The sequence below is a fragment of the Carcharhinus amblyrhynchos genome, unplaced genomic scaffold (assembly GCF_965287045.1).
Source record: "Carcharhinus amblyrhynchos unplaced genomic scaffold, sCarAmb.v2.hapA scaffold_44, whole genome shotgun sequence".
NCBI lineage: Eukaryota > Metazoa > Chordata > Chondrichthyes > Carcharhiniformes > Carcharhinidae > Carcharhinus > Carcharhinus amblyrhynchos.
In genome coordinates, this window is record NW_027649785.1 from 513,664 (window position 1) to 535,460 (window position 21,797).

Here is a 21,797-nt window from a genome sequence, read left to right on the forward strand (position 1 = left end):
TAGGAAGCTGCTGTACGAGGTCAGAGGTGACCTGACCACCCCACAGGGAGGTCATTCCAGTGCTTGTAAACTCAGGGCAGCCTGTTAATGTCTGACTGTATGGGCTCTGTATTGGTAATCTCTGACTGTATGGGTCTGTATTGGTAATCTCTGACTGTATGTACTCTGTATTGGTAATCTCTGACTGTATGGACTCTCTATTGGCAATCTCTGACTGTATGGACTCTCTATTGGTAATCTCTGACTGTATGGGTCTGTATTGGTAACCTCTGACTGTATGGACTCTGTATTGGTAATCTCTGACTGTATGGACTCTCTACTGGTAAATCTCTGACTGTATGGACTCTCTATTGGTAATCTCTGACTGTATGGGTCTGTATTGGTAATCTCTGACTGTATGGACTCTCTATTGGTAATCTCTGACTGTATGGGTCTGTATTGGTAATCTCTGACTGTATGGACTCTGTCTTGGTAATCTCTGACTGTATGGACTCTGTCTTGGTAATCTCTGACTGTATGGGTCTGTATTGGTAATCTCTGACTGTATGGACTCTGTATTGGTAATCTCTGACTGTATGGACTCTCTATTGGTAATCTCTGACTGTATGGACTCTCTATTGGTAATCTCTGACTGTATGGACTCTGTATTGGTAATCTCTGACTGTATGGGCTCTGTATTGGTAATCTCTGACTGTATGGGTCTGTATTGGTAATCTCTGACTGTATGGGCTCTGTATTGGTAATCTCTGACTGTATGGGCTCTGTATTGGTAATCTCTGACTGTATGGGTCTGTATTGGTAATCTCTGACTGTATGGACTCTCTATTGGTAATCTCTGACTGTATGGGTCTGTATTGGTAATCTCTGACTGTATGGGTCTGTATTGGTAATCTCTGACTGTATGGGCTCTGTATTGATAGCACCAAGAACGATATCTAATTTCTTCTTGAAATCACATAATGTTTTGGTCTCAGCTACATTCTGTGTGAGTGATTTCCACACATTCACCACCCCCTCTGGGTGGAGAAATGTCTCCTCACCTCAGTTCTAAAAGGGTTTACCCCTCATCCTCAAACTATGACCCCTAGTTCTGGGCTCCCGCACGATCGGGAATGTTCTTTCTGAATCTACCCTGTCTAACCCTGTGTGAATTTTATAAGTTTCTATGAGTTTCTATGGACTCTGTGTATTGATAATCTCTATATGGACTCTGGAATCAGTAAGAGTCCATATTGTCAGAATATGAACACACTCGTTTCACCCGGTATCATGTGCTTGATGTGTTCATTTGTAGGTCTCCTGTGAACATCAGAGGATGGTCAACCTTCCACTTCTTGAGGAGACCCTCCTGTGAGTATTGAATGTAAATAAATTCACACCAATCGATCTTTCACCAACACATTTTCTCAATCAGTTATATGTCCTTTAATTGTATTTTTTATTTTGGCAAATTTCTCGTTTTACTCGTAAAGGTGCAACCGAACAGACATATAGTCATTCACACACACACACACACACACACACACACACACACCCCCATACCCTCACACACACACACACACACACACACACACACAGACACTCACCCATACCCTCACACACACACACACACACACACACCCCCATACCCTCACACACACACACAGACACTCACCCATACCCTCACACACACACACACACACACACACACACACACACACACACACACACACACACACACACACACACCCCATACCCTCACACACACACACTCACCCATTCCCTCACACACACACACACACATACCCTCACACACACACACACAGACACTCACCCATACCCTCACACACACACACACGCTCACCCATACCCTCACGCTCACTCAGACACAGAAATTCACTGTCATGTGCACTCTCACTCACCCACACATCTGACACACACACACACTCTCACCCACACCCTCACACTTGGAAACACGGCGAGTAACTCACCTCCTGAGTGCCCAGAGCCTGTCCAACATCTACAAGGCCCAAGTCAGGAGTATGATGAAATACTCCCTATCTTCAATGAGCAGCACAGTGAGGTCACTGCAGCCTCACAGCACCAGGGATCCAGGTTCAATTCCCAGCTTGGGTCACCGTCTGTGCTGAGTCTGCACATTCTCCCCATGTCTGCATGGGTTTCTTCCAGGGTGCTCCGGTTTCCTCCCACAGTCCAAAAGGCATGCTGGTTAGGTGTATCAGCCACGCTAAATTCTCCCTCAGTGTACCCGATCAGGTGCTGGAGTGTGGCGACTAGGGGATTTTCACAGTAACTTCATTGCAGTGTTAATGTAAGCCGACTTGTGACACAAATAAATAAAAGTGCAGTTCCAACAACGCTCAAGAAGCTTTACATCATCCAGGATAAAGCAGCCCGTTAGATTGGCACCACTTCTACAAATATCCATTCCCTCCACCACCGATGCTCATTAGCAGCAGTGTGTACCATCTACAGGATGCACTGCATCGTGTAGATGGTACACACTGAGACTCACCAACACACTCCCCGTATCCCTGAGAATCACCAACCCACTCCCCGTATCCCTGAGACTCACCAACACACTCCCCGTATCCCTGAGAATCACCAACACACTCCCCGTATCCCTGAGAATCACCAACCCACTCCCCGTATCCCTGAGAATCACCAACACATTCCCCGTATCCCTGAGACTCACCAACATGCTCCCTGTATCCCTCAATGCCATTGACACGCCTCCTTCCCAAATTCTTCAATCCCACTGACCCTGCTTCTGCCAAAAAAATCAGAATTCCCATCTGCCAATTTCCTCAAATCCCTCAATCCCAACTTCTCCCCACTTTACCACCCACCTTCTCAGCAAACCTCCCCGGATAAGAAGCTGTGTTATCTGGGATGATACCAGGGAGCATTGCTTCACCCGAAAGGCAGGGAAAAAGTGGGGAGGCAGGATGTCCACTGGAAATGTCAAAACTTTAATGGAATTTTGTTCGGTAAGCATCTGGAGAGATACGGAACCCCAGCAAGAAATCAGGATTAAGGTGCGGATCAGCCTTGACAGCGGTGCAGGTTGAGGGGCTGAATGGCCTCCTCCTCTTGTGATCCTTCCTCAAGTCCACCCACTCACCGTGAGGCTTTTAGAGTCATAGAGGTTTACAGCATGGAAACAGGCCCTTCAGCCCAACTTGTCCATGCTGTCCTTTTGTTTTAAACCCCTAAGCTAATCCCATATCCCTCTATACCCATCGTACCCATGTAACTGTGTAAATGCTTTTTAAAAGACAAAATCGTACCCACTTGTACTACTACCTCTGACAGCTTGTTCCACACACTTACCACCCTCTGTGTGAAAAAACTGCCCCTCTGGACCCTTTTGTGTCTCTCCCCTCTCACCTTAAACCTATGCCCTCTAGTTTTAGACTCCCCTACCTTTGGGAAAAGATATTAACTATCTAGCTGATCTGTGCCCCTCATTATTTTATAGACCTCTGTAAGATCACCCCTCAGCCTCCTACGCTCCAGAGAAAAAAGTCCCAGTCTATCCAGCCTCTCCTTATAACTCAATCCATCAAGTCCCGGTAGCATCCTAGTAAATCTTTTCTGCACTCTTTCTAGATTAATAATATCCTTTCCATAATAGGGTGACCAGAACTGTACACAGTATTCCAAGTGTGACCTTACCAATGTCTTGTACAACTTCAACAAGACCTCCCAAATCCTGTATTCAATGTTCTGACCCGATGAAACCAAGCATGCCAAATGCCTTCTTCACCACTCTGTCCACCTGTGACTCCACTTTCAAGGAGTATGAGCATGTACCAGTTATTTTGGGAATGACCTGTATGGGGGGAATCTTCCCGTCCCGTCTACCACAGGAATCGCAGCGGGCGGTGGGACAGACCGTGCAAAGGTCCGTTGACTTCGGGTGGGATTTTCCAGTTTTGGGGCGAGCACGGCTGGGATATCCTGCCTGAGGTTAATGGAGATTTCCCTTGTCGGACCCTCGCCCCCTCCGACTCAGTGGTGGGTGAGGTGTAAGAGTTTTGGTTTATGCAGTAGTGGGTGAGCTGTAAGAGTTTTGGTTTAGGCGGCTGGAGGATTAAATTCTGAGGAACTTTTCTGATTTGTAGATTCGAAGGGAGCTTCTGCACCAGGAGGTAGAGAGCATTGTTCAACCCAACAAGAATTCTCCCAGCGAGTCAACGCCTGTCTGAAACCAGCATGGAGTCTGTGCCTCAGAGTGGAGTGACCGAGGTAATAGAACATAGAACACTACAGCACAAACAGGCCCTTCGGCCCACAAGTTGCACCGATCATTTCTATACCTACTAAGCCACAGACCTACCTACAATCCCCAATCCCATTAAATCCCATGTACTCATCCAGAAGTCTTCTAAAAGACCCCAGTGATTTCGCCTCCACCACCACCGACGGCAGCCGATTCCACTCACTCACCACCCTCTGAGTGAAAAACTTACCCCTGACATCTCCTCTGTATTTGCTCCCCAGCACCTTAAACCTGTGTCCTCTCGTAGCGACCATTTCAGTCCTGGGAAATAGCCTCTGAGAATCCACCCTATCTGTACCTCTCAACATCTTATAAACCTCTATCAGGTCACCTCTCAACCTTCGTCTCTCCAGGGAGAAGAGTCCCAGCTCCCTCAACCTATCCTCATAAGGCTTGCAGCAGTAATGTTGAGTGTACCACCTCCCTCACAGTCCTGATGTTAAACGCAGCTCACACCCCAATAGATATTAAATCACTCAGTTTGCTGCTTCTGAAACACTGGCAATTGTTCACATTCCACTCGGAAATCAGACGATTCGATGCTTTGTCTGTGTAACAATGTCTGCACCGACAGAGAATAACTTTATTAGCAACACACACAGGCTTCAGCAACCTCACAATGATGGGTGCGAGGGAGATAGAGGAGTGAGGGAGATAGGGGAGTGAGGGACATAGGGGAGTGAAGGAGATAGGGGAGTGAGGGAGATAGGGGAGTGAGGGAGATGGGGAGTGAGGGAGATAGGGGAGTGAGGGAGATAGGGGAGTGAGGGAGATGGGGAGTGAGGGAGATAGGAGAGTGAGGGAGATGGTGGGAGTGAGGGAGATGGAGGAGTGAGGGAGGTGGTGGGAGTGAGGGAGGTGGTGGGAGTGAGGGAGATAGGGGAGTGAGGGAGATGGTGGGAGTGAGGGAGATGGTGGGAGTGAGGGAGGTGGTGGGAGTGAGGGAGATAGGGGAGTGAGGAAGATGGTGGGAGTGAGGGAGATGGTGGGAGTGAGGGAGGTGGTGGGAGTGAGGGAGGTGGTGGGAGTGAGGGAGATGGGGAGTGGGGGACATAGGGGAGTGAGGGAGATGGGGAGTGAGGGAGATAGGGGAGTGAGGGAGAGGGTGGAGATAGGGGAGTGAGGGCAATAGGGGAGTGAGGGAGATGGTGGGAGTGAGGGAGATGGTGGGAGTGAGGGAGATGGAGGAGTGAGGGAGGTGGTGGGAGTGAGGGAGATGGAGGAGTGAGGGAGGTGGTGGGAGTGAGGGAGATGGAGGAGTGAGGGAGGTGGTGGGAGTGAGGGAGGTGGTGGGAGTGAAGGGGATGGGGGAGATAGGGGAGTGAGGGCGATAGGGGAGTCAGAGCAATAGGGGAGTGAGGGAGAAAGTGGAGTGAGGGAGGTAGGGGAGTGAGGGAGACAGGGGGTGAGGGAGATAGGGGAATGAGGGCTTTAGGGGAGTGAGGGCAATAGGAGACTGAGGGAGATAGGAGAGTGAGGGAGATGATGGGGTGAGGGAGATAAGAGAGTGAGGACAGTAAGGAAGTAAGAGAGATGGTGGGAGTGAGGGAGATAAAGAAATGAGGTAGATGATGGGATATCACTGACGGGGAGTATATTGTTCAGCCCTCGCTGATGTGGAGAAGGTGGAAGAGCCGCCATGTGTGAGGTGAAGGTATTTCCACGGTGCTGTTAGTTTGGGAGTTGCAGGACTCTGATCCAGCAGTGTTAAAGGAAGGGGGGTATATTTGCCTGTTGGGTTGACCTGAAGGTTGTTGGTATCTCCATCGGCCCACTGGTCCCCATCGCAAGAGAACTTCAATGTTCTTGCGTGTTTTTCAGAATTCCTTTATCCTTTTGATGACCTGTCTTTCCCGACTCTGTCTCTGATCCTGAACCCTCTCATTTATAATATTTCATCCCTGAATAATCCAACCCATTCCCCTCCCAGTGCTATTCATCGCCAACCAGTCCGAGCCTACATCTCCAGAAGAGATTGGAGAGGCGTTGAACCAATATTTCTCTTCGGTGTTCACGCAGGGGGACGAGAATATAGCTGAGGAGGACACTGGGTTGCAGGGGAGTAGAATAGACAGTATTACAGTTGATAAGGAGGATGTGCTGGATATTCTTGAGGGATTGAAAATAGATAAGTCCCCTGGTCCGGATGGGATTTACCCTAGGATTCTCTGGGAGGCAAGAGAAGTGATTGCAGAGCCTCTGGCTCTGATCTTCAGGTCGTCGTTGGCCTCTGGTATAGTACCGGAAGATTGGAGGTTAGTGAATGTTGTCCCATTGTTTAAGAAGGGGAACAGAGACTTCCCCGGGAATTATAGACCGGTGAGTCTCACTTCTGTTGTGGGCAAGGTTTTAGAAAAAATTATTAGGGATAGGATTTATAGTTATTTGGAGAGTAATGAATTGATTGGAGATAGCATGGTTTTGTGGAGGGTAGGTCGTGCCTTACTAACCTTATTGAGTTTTTTGAAAAAGTGACCAAAGAGGTGGATGGGGGTAAGGCAGTTGACGTGGTATATATGGATTTTAGTAAGGTGTTTGATAAGGTTCACCATGGTAGGCTTCTGCAGAAAATGCAGATGTATGGGATTGAGGGTAATCTAGGAAATTGGATCAGGAATTGGCTAGCAGATAGGAGACAGAGGGTGGTGGTTGATGGTAAATATTCGTCATGGAGTTTGGTTACGAGTGGTGTGCCTCGGATCTGTTTTGGGGCCACTGCTGTTTGTAATTTTTATTAATGATCTGGATGAGGGTATAGTTGGGTGGATTAGTAAATTTGCTGATGACACCAAAGTCGGAGGTGTGGTAGATTGTGAGGAAGGGTGTCATAGTTTGCAGGAAGACTTGGACAGGTTGCAGAGCTGGGCCAAGAGGTGGCGGATGGAGTTTAATGCAGAGAAGTGTGAGGTAATTCACTTTGGTAGGAATAACAGATGTGTTGAGTATAGGGCTAACAGGAGGACTTTGAATAGTGTGGATGAACAGAGGGATCTAGGTGTATGTGTACATAGATCCCTGAAAGTTGGGAATCAAGTAGATAGGGTTGTTAAGAAGGCATACGGTGTCTTGGCATTTATTGGTAGGGGGATTGAATTTAGGAGTCGCAGCGTCATGTTGCAACTGTACACAACTCTGGTGCGGCCGCACTTGGAGTACTGTGTGCAGTTCTGGTCCCCACATTACAGGAAGGATGTGGAGGCTTTGGAGAGGGTGCAGAGGAGGTTTACCAGGATGTTGCCTGGTATGGAGGGGAGGTCCTATGAGGAGAGACTGAGGGATTTGAGGTTGTTTTCGCTGGAAAGAAGGCAGCTAAGAGGGGATCTTATTGAAACATATAAGATGATTAGAGGTTTAGATAGGGTGGACAGTGATAGCCTTTTTCCTTGGATGGAGAAAGCTAGCACGAGGGGGCATGGCTTTAAATTAAGGGGGGGTAGTTATAGGACGGATGTCAGGGGTAGGTTCTTTACCCAGAGGGTGGTGAGGGATTGGAATGCCCTGCCTGCTGCGGTTGTAAATGCGCCTAGTTTGGGGGCGTTTAAGAGATCCGTGGATAGGTTTATGGACGTAAAGGGATTGGTTTAGGTTAGTGGGTCATTGTTTTTTAACTGGTCGGCGCAACATCGTGGGCCGAAGGGCCTGTTCTGCGCTGTAATGTTCTATGTTCTATGTTCTATATACACCTATCCCTCCAGGATATTGAGGGAGAGAACACACAGGTCTGATACATCTAGGTTTGACCAGGAGACACGAGGAGGGAGGCATCGCACATGTCCACATCTAATCTGTGTCTCCTCCCCCACATCAGGAGGTCAAGATGTCAGAGATGGTGGAATTAATTATGGAGACGACAGCAGAGGTCGGGGCGACAGGATTTCGTGTGGCTGGTGGAGGGAAGGAAGGAATCTTTGTCAAGGAAGTGCTGAAGGAGTCAAAAGCTGCAAAAGCCCTGAATCTGAAGGAGGGTAAGCTGCGTTTTAGACTGGGTCAGGGCAGGGAAGGCACATCCAGATTGTAACTGTGCACAAAACATTGGGTGAATAAATTCCTTTGGCTTTCACACCACCTGTGGGCACTACCTGAGATGCTGAGTCACACACTGTCCTTTCACACACTGGGACACTGGGTCACACACTGTCCTTTCACACTCTGGGACACTGGGTCACACACTGTCCTTTCACACTCTGGGACACTGGGTCACACACTGTCCTTTCACACTCTGGGACACTTGGTCACACACTGTCCTTTCACACTCTGGGACACTGGGTCACACACTGTCCTTTCACACTCTGGGACACTGGCTCACACACTTTCCTTTTACGCTCTGGGACACTGGCTCACACATTGTCCTTTCACACTCTGGGACACTGGCTCACACATTTTCCTTTTACACTCTGGGACACTGGGTCACACACTGTCCTTTCACACTCTGGGACACTGGCTCACACACTGTTCTTTCACACTCTGGGACACTGGGTCACACACTGTCCTTTCACACTCTGGGACACTGGGTCACACACTGTCCTTTCACACTCTGGGACACTGGGTCACACACTGTCCTTTCGCACTCTGGGACACTGGGTCACACACTGTCCTTTTACACTCTGGGACACTGGGTCACACACTGTCCTTTCAGCTCTGGGACACTGGGTCACACACTGTCCTTTCAGCTCGGGGACACTGGGTCACACACTGTCCTTTCACACTCTGGGACACTGGGTCACACACTGTCCTTTCACACTCTGGGACACTGGGTCACACACTGTCCTTTTACACTCTGGGACACTGGGTCACACACTGTCCTTTCAGCTCTGGGACACTGGGTCACACACTGTCCTTTCAGCTCTGGGACACTGGGTCACACACTGTCCTTTCAGCTCTGGGACACTGGGTCACACACTGTCCTTTCACACACTGGGTCACACACTGTCCTTTCACACTCTGGGACACTGGGTCACACACTGTCCTTTCAGCTCGGGGACACTGGGTCACACACTGTCCTTTCGCACTCTGAGACACTGGGTCACACACTGTCCTTTCACACACTGGGTCACACACTGTCCTTTCACACACTGGGTCACACACTGTCCTTTCACACTCTGGGACACTGGGTCACACACTGTCCTTTCACACTCTGGGACACTGGGTCACACACTGTCCTTTCACACACTGGGTCACACACTGTCCTTTCACACTCTGGGACACTGGGTCACACACTGTCCTTTCACACTCTGGGACACTGGGTCACACACTGTCCTTTCACACACTGGGTCACTGGGTCACACACTGTCCTTTCACACTCTGGGACACTGGGTCACACACTGTCCTTTCACACTCTGGGACACTGGGTTACACACTGTCCTTTCACACTCTGGGACACTGGGTCACACACTGTCCTTTCAGCTCGGGGACACTGGGTCACACACTGTCCTTTCAGCTCTGGGACACTGGGTCACACACTGTCCTTTCAGCTCTGGGACACTGGGTCACACACTGTCCTTTCACACACTGGGTCACACACTGTCCTTTCACACTCTGGGACACTGGGTCACACACTGTCCTTTCACACTCTGGGACACTGGGTCACACACTGTCCTTTCACACACTGGGTCACACACTGTCCTTTCAGCTCTGGGACACTGGGTCACACACTGTCCTTTCACACACGGGGTCACTGGGTCACACACTGTCCTTTCACACTCTGGGACACTGGGTCACACACTGTCCTTTCACACTCTGGGACACTGGGTCACACACTGTCCTTTCACACTCTGGGACACTGGGTCACACACTGTACTTTCAGCTCGGGGACACTGGGTCACACACTGTCCTTTCAGCTCTGGGACACTGGGTCACACACTGTCCTTTCAGCTCTGGGACACTGGGTCACACACTGTCCTTTCACACACTGTCCTTTCACACTCTGGGACACTGGGTCACACACTGTCCTTTCACACTCTGGGACACTGGGTCACACACTGTCCTTTCACACTCTGGGACACTGGATCACACACTGTCCTTTCAGCTCGGGGACACTGGGTCACACACTGTCCTTTCAGCTCTGGGACACTGGGTCACACACTGTCCTTTCACACACTGGGTCACACACTGTCCTTTCACACTCTGGGACACTGGGTCACACACTGTCCTTTCACACTCTGGGACACTGGGTCACACACTGTCCTTTCACACTCTGGGACACTGGGTCACACACTGTCCTTTCACACTCTGGGACACTGGGTCACACACTGTCCTTTTATGCTCTGGGACACTGGGTCACACACTGTCCTTTCACACTCTGGGACACTGGGTCACACACTGTCCTTTCACACTCTGGGACACTGGGTCACACACTGTCCTTTCACACTCTGGGACACTGGGTCACACACTGTCCTTTCACACTCTGGGACACTGGGTCACACACTGTCCTTTCACACTCTGGGACACTGGGTCACACACTGTCCTTTCACACTCTGGGACACTGGGTCACACACTGTCCTTTCAGCTCTGGGACACTGGGTCACACACTGTCCTTTCACACACGGGGTCACTGGGTCACACACTGTCATTTCACACTCTGGGACACTGGGTCACACACTGTCCTTTCACACTCTGGGACACTGGGTCACACACTGTCCTTTCACACTCTGGGACACTGGGTCACACACTGTACTTTCAGCTCGGGGACACTGGGTCACACACTGTCCTTTCACACTCTGGGACACTGGGTCACACACTGTCCTTTCAGCTCTGGGACACTGGGTCACACACTGTCCTTTCACACACTGGGTCACACACTGTCCTTTCACACTCTGGGACACTGGGTCACACACTGTCCTTTCACACTCTGGGACACTGGGTCACACACTGTCCTTTCACACTCTGGGACACTGGGTCACACACTGTCCTTTCACACTCTGGGACACTGGGTCACACACTGTCCTTTCGCACTCTGGGACACTGGGTCACACACTGTCCTTTCACACTCTGGGACACTGGGTCACACACTGTCCTTTCAGCTCTGGGACACTGGGTCACGCACTGTCCTTTCACACACTGGGTCACACACTGTCCTTTCACACTCTGGGACACTGGGTCACACACTGTCCTTTCACACTCTGGGACACTGGGTCACACACTGTCCTTTCACACTCTGGGACACTGGGTCACACACTGTCCTTTCACACTCTGGGACACTGGGTCACACACTGTCCTTTCGCACTCTGGGACACTGGGTCACACACTGTCCTTTCACACTCTGGGGTAGTGAGATTGTCCCTCCTTCCCGATGTCTAACAGTGGATTGTCCGCATGTTTCCCCTCCTGTCTCAGTGACGGTTGTGTGTGGATGTGTCTGCAGGGGACCAGCTCCTCAGTGCTAAGGTCTACTTTGACAATGCCAAGTATGAGGATGTGATGAAGATTCTTCAGAGCGCAGAGCCGTACAAAGTTGCCTTCTGCCTGAAGCGGACCGTGCCCAGTGCTGATGTGGCTATTTCAGCAGAGACTGGGAGCCTTGAACTGAAAGGACCAGAAGCCAAAAAGACTAAACTGGTAAGATTTTCAAACAAAAGTCCTGGATTATTCTGGAATCTTCTTCACCAAGTGGAAACTTTCTATAAACAAGGCGGGTTTTACTTGTACAGTAGCACGGGAAGCTGCAAAGCCATCGCTTGCTCTGTACACAAACTGCTTTCCATTTCAATGGAAAATTATTCTCGTGGAAAGGGCAGTCAGATAGCCCTCAGCAACCTCCCCCCCCACCCCATGAGATATGGATGGCACAGTGGGTTAGCACTGCCGCCTCACAGCGCCAGGGACCTGGGTTCAATTCCCCCCCTCGGGTGACTGTCCGTGTGGAGTTTGCACATTCTCCCCGTGTCTGCGTGGGTTTCCTCTGGGCACTCCAGTTTCCTCCCACACTCCAAACTGCGGAATCGGTTGATTGGCCATGCTAAATTGCTCCTTAGTGTCAGGAAGATTAGCAGGGTAAATACATGGGGCTACGGGGATAGGAGCTGGATGGGGTTGTTGTCGGTGCAGATGGGCTGAATGGCCTCCTTCTGCACCGTAGGGATTCTACGAGTCTAAAACTGGAAGCAGCAAATCCATTGCTTGATTTGTCCACATTGTCAATCGAGAATCTATATAATTTAGCCTTAAAAATATTCCATGGCCCAACCTCCACTGCTCTCTGGAAAAGAGAAATATATAGACCCAGAAACAATAAGGTCAGCGGGTAACCGTATTCCAGAAAGATGGAATCTGAAACAAAGACTGAAAATGCTGGAAAATCTCAGCGGGTCTGACGCCACCTATGGAGAGAGGATACAGCCGATGTTTTGACTCAGGATGACCCTCCTCTGAGAATCATCCTCTGATGAAGGGTCATCCAGACTGGAAACGTTGGCTTTATTCTCCCTCCACAGATGGTGTCAGACCCGCTGAGGTTTTCCAGCATTTTCTATTTCGTAACTAAGTTCCAGCCTGTCCAGTTTTGATTAAGACCAAAACTGATAAGATCGCTAACCTTGAATTTGAATGAGTTAAAAACTTGCGATTGTACGAATCGAAGACAGCCAGAGATTGTTTATTAATTTACTTTTGAAGATTGATTATAGTGAGGGCTAGGAATGGAAGTGAGCTAGTCAGCTCCTTGCGAGGGGCTGAATGGCCTCCTCCTGTGCCAAGTGCCTTCTTCCAGTAGGGGATATGCTGGGTGGAGACCACATTGGATGTTGGTCAGGAACAGCTAACCTAGGGAGACAATGGCCCAGTGGTATTATCGCTCGACTATTGATCCAGAAACTCAATTAATGTCCTGGGGACCCGGGTTCAAATCCCGCTGTGGAAGATGGTGGAATTTGAATTCAATAAGTTAAGAATCTACTGTTGACCATGAAACCATTGAAACCCACCTGGTTCATTAATGTCATGGAGGGAAGGAAATCTGCCGTCCTTACCAGGTCTGGCCTACATGGAGGGCAGCACAGGGTTAGCTGCCTCACAGCGTCAGGAACCCGGGTTCGATTCCTGGCTTGGGTCACTATGTGTGTGCAGAGTTTGCACATTCTCCCCATGTCTGTGTGGGTTTCCTCTGGGTGCTCTGGGTTCCTCCCACAGTCCAAAGATGTGTGGGTTTGGCCATGCTAAATTGCCCCTTAGTGTCAGGGGGACTAGCTAGGGTAAATGCATGGGGTTACGGTGATAGGGCCTGGGTGGGACTGTGATTGGTGTTGACTCGATGGGCCGAATGGTCTCCTTCTGCACTGTAGGAGTCTAGATGACCCCAGAGCCACAGCAATGTGGTTGACTCTCAACTGCCCTGTGTAATGGCTGAGTGAGATACTCAGTTCAAGGGCAATAAATTACGGCCCAGCCGGCGACACCCACGTCCCACAAATTAATAAAAAAGAGATTTTGAACTGAAACTCGCGTACTGTAGTTAAGGAGAGCAAGGACTAATATCCGTGTCTTTTGTTCAGAGTGTCAAGAGCATGTCACCCATCAAGAAAACCAAGAAGCTAGTGAAGGGGAAGGTCCTCAGTAGGGACGAGGCGGGTGTGGAGCTGGATGTGCCAGTAGACGTGGAGTTTGCCTTCCCCAAGTTCTCCACCTTTAAGAAGCTGACCATCACTTCCCCCAAGGACACAGCGGCTTCGAAAGGTGCGGGCAGGGTCACGCACCCGGAGGTGGAAGCTGAACTCTCCTTGGGAGAGGAACACGCAAAAGACAAGAAGAAGAAGCTCAAGTTCCCGGGGCTGCGGGGGTGGGAGTCTGGGAAGGCCAAGGTGGACGTCGAGCTGAAACCCCCTGAGCCAAAAGGCACCGTCACGGCTAAAGGAGCTGGAGCGAAAGCTGACGCCAAGGAGCCGACTCCCGATAAGCTGCCGAAAGCCAAGAAAGAGAAAGTAGATGTCCCCATTTCTAAAGCTAAAACGGAACTCACGGTGTCCGGCGGAGCTGAAGGGGAGGCAGCCGAAGGCAAACTGGCCCTCGGCATCCCAGCGAAAGCCCCTAAGGTGGAAATAGACATCGGCCTACCAAAAGCTGAACCGGACGTCAAAGGCCCGGCGGCGGAAGGCGACCTGAATGCCAAAGGCTTCAAGCTGAAGATGCCATCGTTTGGCCAGGCAGCCGAGATAACAGGCCCAAAGGTCAAAGTGGAAAGTCAAGAAGCTGTGGGTGAGGTGGAGGGCCCAGAGGGCAAACTGAAGATGCCCCAAATCTCGATACCCAGCATTGACATCTCCGTGCCAAAAATGAAAGAAAGTGAAGAAGTGGCTGTGGCTCCGCGAGGCGTTGAAATTGCCGTTGGTAGTTACAGGACAGAAGGTTTGGAGGGAAAAGTTAAAGAACTTGCCCAGAAAATCACAACAATTGATATTTCTGCCCCCAAGGTGTCGGATTTTGAAATCAGTCTGCCGAAGGGTAAAGCTGATGTTTCAGGCGGGGGACTGGATGGGAAAGCCCCCGATGTCCGAGCTGCCAAGGTTGAGGGAGAAATCCAAAAATCCAAGGGCGGCATCGAAGGACCTGAGATCAAACTGAAGGTGCCAAAAGTGTCCCTCCCAGAGTTCAGCATCTCCACCAAGGGCAAAGAAGACCAGGAAATCGAAGGCGAAGGTCCAGACGCCAAAGGCTCAATGCTGAAGATGCCAAAATTTGAGGTGTCTCTACCCAAAATGAAACTAGGAGAAGCTGAGGCTGCTGGCTCCCCACCAAAGACTGAAGCCCGAGTACAGGTCTCCAAAGCCAAAGTGGACATCAAGGGCCCCCAGGTGGAAGGACCCGAAGCAAAGATGAAACTGCCCTCGGTGAAAATGCCAACTATTGACATTACAGCGCCCAAGGTAACAATTCCAGATGTTCAGCTTCCTTCTCGGAAAGTAGAGGTTTCTTCCCCAGGAGTTGACCTGAAAACTTCAAAGGTCAGCGTTGGCGCGCCAAGGGCTGATGGTCAGAAACCAGACATGACGTCCGAGGGATTTGATCTGCAGCTGAAGATGCCCAAGGTGTCACTGCCGACGTTTGACATCTCAGCCAGCGGCAAGGAGGCCGAGGCAAAACTGGAGGCAGACGGTGAAGATGCCAAGTTCAAAGGGATAAAGATCCCCAAATTTGAAGTGTCTCTACCCAAAATCAAACAGGCGGAAGACGAGGCAGAGCTCGCCGCTGAAGCCGATGTGAGTGGCCCTGGCCTCGGCATCATGGGAAAGCTGCCATCCGTCAAAATGCCCACCATTGACATCTCGGCGCCCGAGATAAAGATCCCTGATGTCCACCTTCCAGTGGGTAAGGCAGAGGTCCCACCACCGGCTGTCGAAGGCGGCATCAAGATTCCCAAAGTCAGCATCGGAGCGCCAAAGGTTGGCAGCCAGCCTTCCGAAGTGAGCCCAGAGGCACTCACTCTGCAGATAAAGATGCCCAAAGTGGCGCTGCCAACGTTTGGTACGTCAGCCAGCGGCAAGGAGGCGGCAGGGGAAGTCCGCGGCTCCGAGGTGGGTACTAAGGGGAAACTGCCATCGGTTAGAATGCCAACGCTTGACATCTCAGCGCCCGAGATAAAACTACCAGAGATGGACGTTAACATCTGCCACCCCAAAGAGAAAGCAGAAGTTGGCGACGTCAAAGGGGAGGACAAGGGTCTTCGTGCCAGCGTGAAATCGCCAAAGGCTGGTGGAGAGGAACAGAGGGCTGGGGTTACCCTGACAGGCCCTGATGTCACCCTCCAAATGCCAAAGGTATCGCTTCCAAAGTTTGATATTTCGATGAAGAGTAAAGAGGCTGGGGCAGACGTTGATGTGAGAGCAGGGAAAGGACTGGAAGCTGAGGATGTGGATGGGAAAGCAAAGCTTAAAATGCCCCAATTTGAAGTAGCTCTTCCAAAGCTGAAAGTGGGCGAAGTGGACGTGTCCGGCCCAACGACTGAGGCCGACATCAAAACCGGTAAACGGGACGCCAAGGGGAAGGCCGATGTGGACGAGGACGAGAGCTCAAAGCTGAAACTGAAAATGCCCTCGATGAAAATGCCCACGATTGATATTCCCGCCCTTCAGACTGAGTTCCTGGACATCGATATCAGCCTTCCCTCGATTAAATCGACTTCCGCCGCTGAAGGTGATGCCAAGATTGAGAGCGGTGGCCGTCCAGTCAGCGTCGAAGGGCCTGATGCCAAGGTCAAGATGCCCAAAATCTCACTGCCAAAATTTGGCTCCAAGAGTAAGGAGGGAGAGGGCAATGGGGCAAAGGTTGACGGAAAGACGCCCTCTCCAGCAGCAAAGGGCAAAGTTCAGGGGAAGGCCCTCGATGTTGATGCAGATGCAGATGTTGACGATCCAAAACTGAAAGGGAAAGAAGGTAAGCTCAAGATGCCCAAGTTCAAAATGCCAACATTTGGAACCTCCAAGAAGTACGAGGAAGGGATTGACATCTCTCTTCCCAGCCCTGACATCGGTAAACACGTTCCGAAAGGGCCAGAACTTAAAGCGGAGAGCCCCGAGGGAAAAGGAAAAGCAACCTTTATGAAATCCACCAAATTTGGGATTTCAGCGTTTAAAAGCAAATCTCTGGAAGCCGAAGGGAGCCTTCCTTCAGACACCCATCCAGCAAAGGGCAAAGCGGAGGCCAAGGACCCTGGTGCCGGCACGAGAAAGACGGACGTCAGCGCCAAGGCCGATCTGACCACTGAAGGGCCTGACATCCAACTCAAGATGCCGTCTTTTACAATGCCCACCGTTGGGATATTCGGGCCAAAGGGAGAAGCGGACCTGGATGCGGAGGCCAAAACCAAATCCGGAACGTTAGACTCCGAAGGTTCCGGCAGCAAGTTGAAAATGCCAAGTATACAGATGCCTTCGATTGAAATTTCGGTGCCTCAGGTAAAGCCGGCAGACACCGAGGGGTTGCTGCCCAGGACAGAAGTGGACGTCTCGGAAGTCGAACTGAAAAGCTACGGGGGAGAATTAAAGATTCCGAAAGCGAAGGGGAAACCGGGAGTGCCCGACCCGGAGGAGAAACACAAACTCCCCTCGGTGAAAATGCCATCAGTCGACATTTCGGTCCCCAAAGTGAAGGCTCCAGACGTTGACCTCAGTTTCCCCGTTCCCAAGGTCGACACCTCGATACAGAGGGCCGAAGGCAAGGCTACTTTGTTAAGCTCTGAACCCCAAGAGCTGGAGCTCAAGCTGAAGATGCCCAAGTTTGGCTTGCTGGGGTCAAAGGAAAAGGAGGCTGACGTCTCGGCATCTGCGGAGGATGCAGAAGGCAAAGGGGTGACGTTCAAAGGAAAAATGCCGAAAGTGGACATTTCTCTACCCAAAGTTAAACAGTCTGAAGTTGACATTGAGATGGATGCCTCTCTACTTGAGGCCGAGGGACCAGATACAGAAGGAAAATTTAAATTGCCCGCATTTTCTCTGCCAAAGTTCTCACCACCAAAGATCACGGCTCCAGACATCAACCTTGATATCACTTTGTCCAAAGACAGGAAGGTGGCTCGTGAGGCTGTAGGCCCCAGAGTGGAGCCTCACCCTGCGGGAGGCGAATTCAAAATAAAGATGCCTCAGGTTTCTTTGCCCGGTTTCGGCACCTCCCCAGCCGAGGCAAAGGACGTTGAGCTGGACGCCGGTCTCCCGGCGGACAAATCGAAGGCAAAATCGAAAGCCGAGATGAAAGGCCCTCAGGTGGAGCTGGAGAGCCCGGGGGAGAAAATCAAAGGGGGCAAAATCAAAATGCCCAAATTCCAGATCAGCACAAAGGAGAAAGCCAAAGGGGAGGAAGCTGAAACCAAGGAGGAAACAGAGGGAGGGAAACTGAAACTGAGGCTCCCAAAATTTGGGACTTCGCCCAAAACCACCGAGATGGAGGCCGGTCTGGAGCTGGAGGACGGGAAGGGCAAAGCATCCAAATCCAAAACGTCCGTGCTTGGAATTTCACTGGGGAAAGGCCGAAAGGGGGAGCTGGATCCCAGCGCGGGTGTGTCTGGGCCGGTCGAGGGAGACCTCGAGGCAAGTGGTAGCAGCAAGTCAGAGAAGTTCAAGATTAAGATGCCGTCGGTCACCATCCCCACACCGAAAGTGGGCGTTGATATCGATAGCAGTTCGCCCAAAGGGAAGGCCGCCTCCGCTGACCGGGAAGCCAGAGTTGACGTGAAAGGGACAAAGGGAGCGCAGGTCAAAGGTGAGCTCCAGGCCCCAGACGCGAGTGTGGACAGTTCCGAATCTTGGTTCAAAATGCCTAAACTTACGATGCCTGATTTTAACATCTCCGAGAGCGGCAGGAAAGATGGCAGCGCGACGGTGGAAACAAAGGTGAAGGTGTCAGAAACAAGCGTCCGAAGGTTCAAAACTGAGGTAGATGTCCAGGGTCCAGAGGTGGATGTGGATGGCAAGTTCCAGATGTTCATGGCAAAGATGCCCAAAGTTGAGATTGACTTGCCAAAAGACGACACATTTGGGGAGGGAAAAGTTGAGGTCAAAGCAGGTGTAGATGTTCAACAGGCTGGTCAAGGTGGCACAAGTTCAGAAGAAATCTCCTCAACGGGGTTCTTTAAGATGCCCACTGTTGAAATTTCAACGCCCAAGATTGGAGAGTCATCAGTTGGCATGGAGGGAGGTGGCGCTGAAATGGACCTGCGCGCACTGGAGGGCAGGGGGGGGTTTCAGGAGGCCGAGGCTGACATCCTTCAGCTGAAGATGCCCAAGATCGAGCTTCCCTCATTCGGCTCGACGGAGTCGAAGGACAAAAGTCAAGAGCCGTCTGGAGATCGGAGCAGCACAGGGGCTACTGCGGGCAGTTCGGTGTCCAAGGCTAAAACAGAGGTTAAAGGTCCGCAGGTGAGCATCAAAGGCCTACAGGTTGAATCCGACGCAGCGGGAGCGGAGCTGGATGGTTCAGAGGGCAAGCTGAGCAAACTCAAAGAGAAAATGTCAAAGTTTGGTGTGGAGTTGCCGAAAGTCTCAGCGCAGGAGGAGACCACTGGTGCGGTCAAGGGCGAAGGCACGGCCAAGGGCAGGGATGGCAGTTATACCTCACTCAAGGCTGATATTGAACTGACGGGACCTGAGGCGAAACTGAAGACCGACAAATCTGGAAAGCAGCTGTTTGGCTTTCCAAAGACATCATCGCCCAAGGACAAGGGTCACAGCAAACCAGCAAAGGCAAGCGCCGGAACTCCGCCACAGGCCGATAGTTCCGAGGTCAAACTGAAAACCTCCAAGGTGAAGATGCCCAGCTTTGGGATCTCCTGGTCGAAAAATAAAACCTCAGAGCTTAATGGGAGTTTAGAGGCAGAAACATCTGCCAGGAAAGGAGAGGATTGGGAGATTCGCCGGAGAAAGGCAGGAGCCGAGGAAAGCGACGACGCGGACAGCTTGGAGGGAAAATCGAAAGTGAAACTGAAGCTGCCGAAGGTTAAGATTCCCACAGTTGACGTCTCCCTGAGTGGGCCTGGTTCGTCTGTCGCTGTGAAGCCAGGCGACCCATCGGGGCTCCACCTCAATGGTGAGAGTGAGAGCCAGGGAATGATGGGCAAAATCAAGCTTCCGAAAGTGGAGTTCTCCTCACCCTACCAGAAGGCCAAAGACGGCGACAACGAGCAGAGCCTCCAGCTGGTCAAGACGGAGATGTCGCTGTCGAGAGATGACGCGGTTCCCCAGTCCAGCTCCGGCCAGTCTCCCTCGCCCCGGGTTAACGGAGGGGCGGTCAGAGGCGGGAAGGTCAAGGGGCCCAAAATAACCTTGTCGGGTTTCAAAAAGAAAGGCCACCAAAGGTCGCGAGAGGACGAGGACGCAGAGGCGTCGAAGCTGGTGACGTCGACCGCCCGGACCGAGCTGGCGCTGCTGGAGTCCAGAGGCGACGCCGGGCACACCAAAACCGGCAAGTCAAAAACGGCGGGCTTTACCTCGGGCAAGTTCAAGGGAACGTACTCTGTTCACGGCGCCACCCCAACCCTGGCTGACCCCGGCAAGGAACACAAACCAAAGGGGGGCGCCGGCGGACATGGCGGGGAGAGAGAGGAGGCGGAAATCAAGTCAGCCAAGTTCAAAATCCCAAAGTTCTCTCTTGGCCCCAAGTCTAAAGGGGTGCTGGAGCTCAGCTCAGCCGAGTATCAGAACAACATCGTCTCGGAGCTGCAGCTGGAAGACGCGGAGTCTGCCACCCGCCACTTCAAATTCCAGGTGCCCCGGATCGGCTTCACAACCGTCTACCACGAGGAGCACAGCTCCGAGGAGAGGGTGGTGGACGGGCAAGGCTCCCTGACCGTGTCCAAGGGCAGGAAACAGGCGAAAACGGAAACTCTGACCGATAAGCCGACCAGCATTTAAGTGAAGGACGCGGTGCAGAGGGGCAGTGAAAACTCCATTCCAGCACCACTGCCTGAATGGACCTTTGTGTTGTACAGATCTCCCTCACTTGGACCGTTCCGGCCAGTTAACAGCGTTTTGGTGCACAGGCGGATAATAATGACTGGACTACAGTTTGGCTTAACAAGACACCGGCTGGAGCTTCCCGGGGCGAGAAGCGAGGTTTAAAGCTGTCTCCAATACTGTACGTGAATTCTAACGTAAGACTGTGCACAGAATGTAACTTGTGTAAAACCTTCTCTGTGACTAACACTCACCAACACATTCCACACTCACCCCTAATCTGCTCACCTCGCTTCAAGACTTTACGCCTCAGACTGGCGACCTTACCAAAGCATTGTGGCCCTAACGGATTAATTACAAAGCCCAGGGCCCGGGCTCACAGCTTGTACAGGCGTTTTGTAATCTGACAGGACGATACTTAGAGGGAAAATGATTAAACAGGAGGAATCCCTCGGGCGAAGGAGTCTCAGGGTGAACGTGAGGCCGAGAGAGTGAATTCAGCCCGGGGAGGGGAGGGGGTGGTTTACAACATGAATGGACCCCAAAGGGTGAGTGGGGTGAATGAATTCCGACAGGGGGAAAACCTGCCCCGTTTTGTTTGTCTGTGAGTCCATTCGAGATGTCCTGGTTATCGTCTTACAGGGACCTGTGGCCACTCTAATTATACTGATGCTTCATTTTTATTAAACACCAGGGCTTTGCAGAGCAGTGAGGATGAGATGTCAAATGGAAGGCGGCTGCCTGGGATGGCTAACTGACTGTATACTGTGTGTGTGTTTGTGTGTGTCTGTGTGTGTGTGTGTGTGAGAGTGTGTTATGTGTTGTGAGTGTGTGTGTGTGTGTATGTGAGCGAGTGTGTGTGTATACGTGTGTGTGTGTGTGCCTGTGTGTGTGTATACGTGTGTATGTGTGTGCGAGTGTGTGTGAGCAAGTATGTGTGTGTGAGCGAGTGTGTGTGTGTGTGTGTGTGTGTGTATGTGAGCGAGTGTGTGTGTGTGTGTGTATGTGAGCGAGTGTGTGTGTGTGTGTGTGAGCGAGTGTGCGTGAGCGAGTGTGTACACAGTCAGGTTCCAGCAGTATTATAACCGTACGGAGTTACTTGTGTCAACGTGTTAAAGGCAGGCTATAGAGAGGTGTCAAAA

The 21,797-nt window shown here is 51.3% G+C and overlaps 1 protein-coding gene across 1 annotated transcript in view; it reads left to right on the forward strand.

Annotated features, from left to right (window-relative positions):
* Positions 1-21,447, forward strand: part of LOC145337159 (uncharacterized) — a 59,378-nt gene extending 37,931 nt beyond the window's left edge. The window contains exons 2-6 of the mRNA XM_080181947.1: positions 1,295-1,350; positions 4,128-4,251; positions 8,094-8,250; positions 11,646-11,839; positions 13,771-21,447. Of these exons, the coding sequence (XP_080038073.1) occupies positions 4,219-4,251; positions 8,094-8,250; positions 11,646-11,839; positions 13,771-20,613 (7,227 nt within the window). The 5' untranslated portion in view covers positions 1,295-1,350; positions 4,128-4,218 and the 3' untranslated portion in view covers positions 20,614-21,447. The remainder of the gene's footprint in view (positions 1-1,294; positions 1,351-4,127; positions 4,252-8,093; positions 8,251-11,645; positions 11,840-13,770) is intronic.
* Positions 21,448-21,797: the final 350 nt, after the last annotated feature.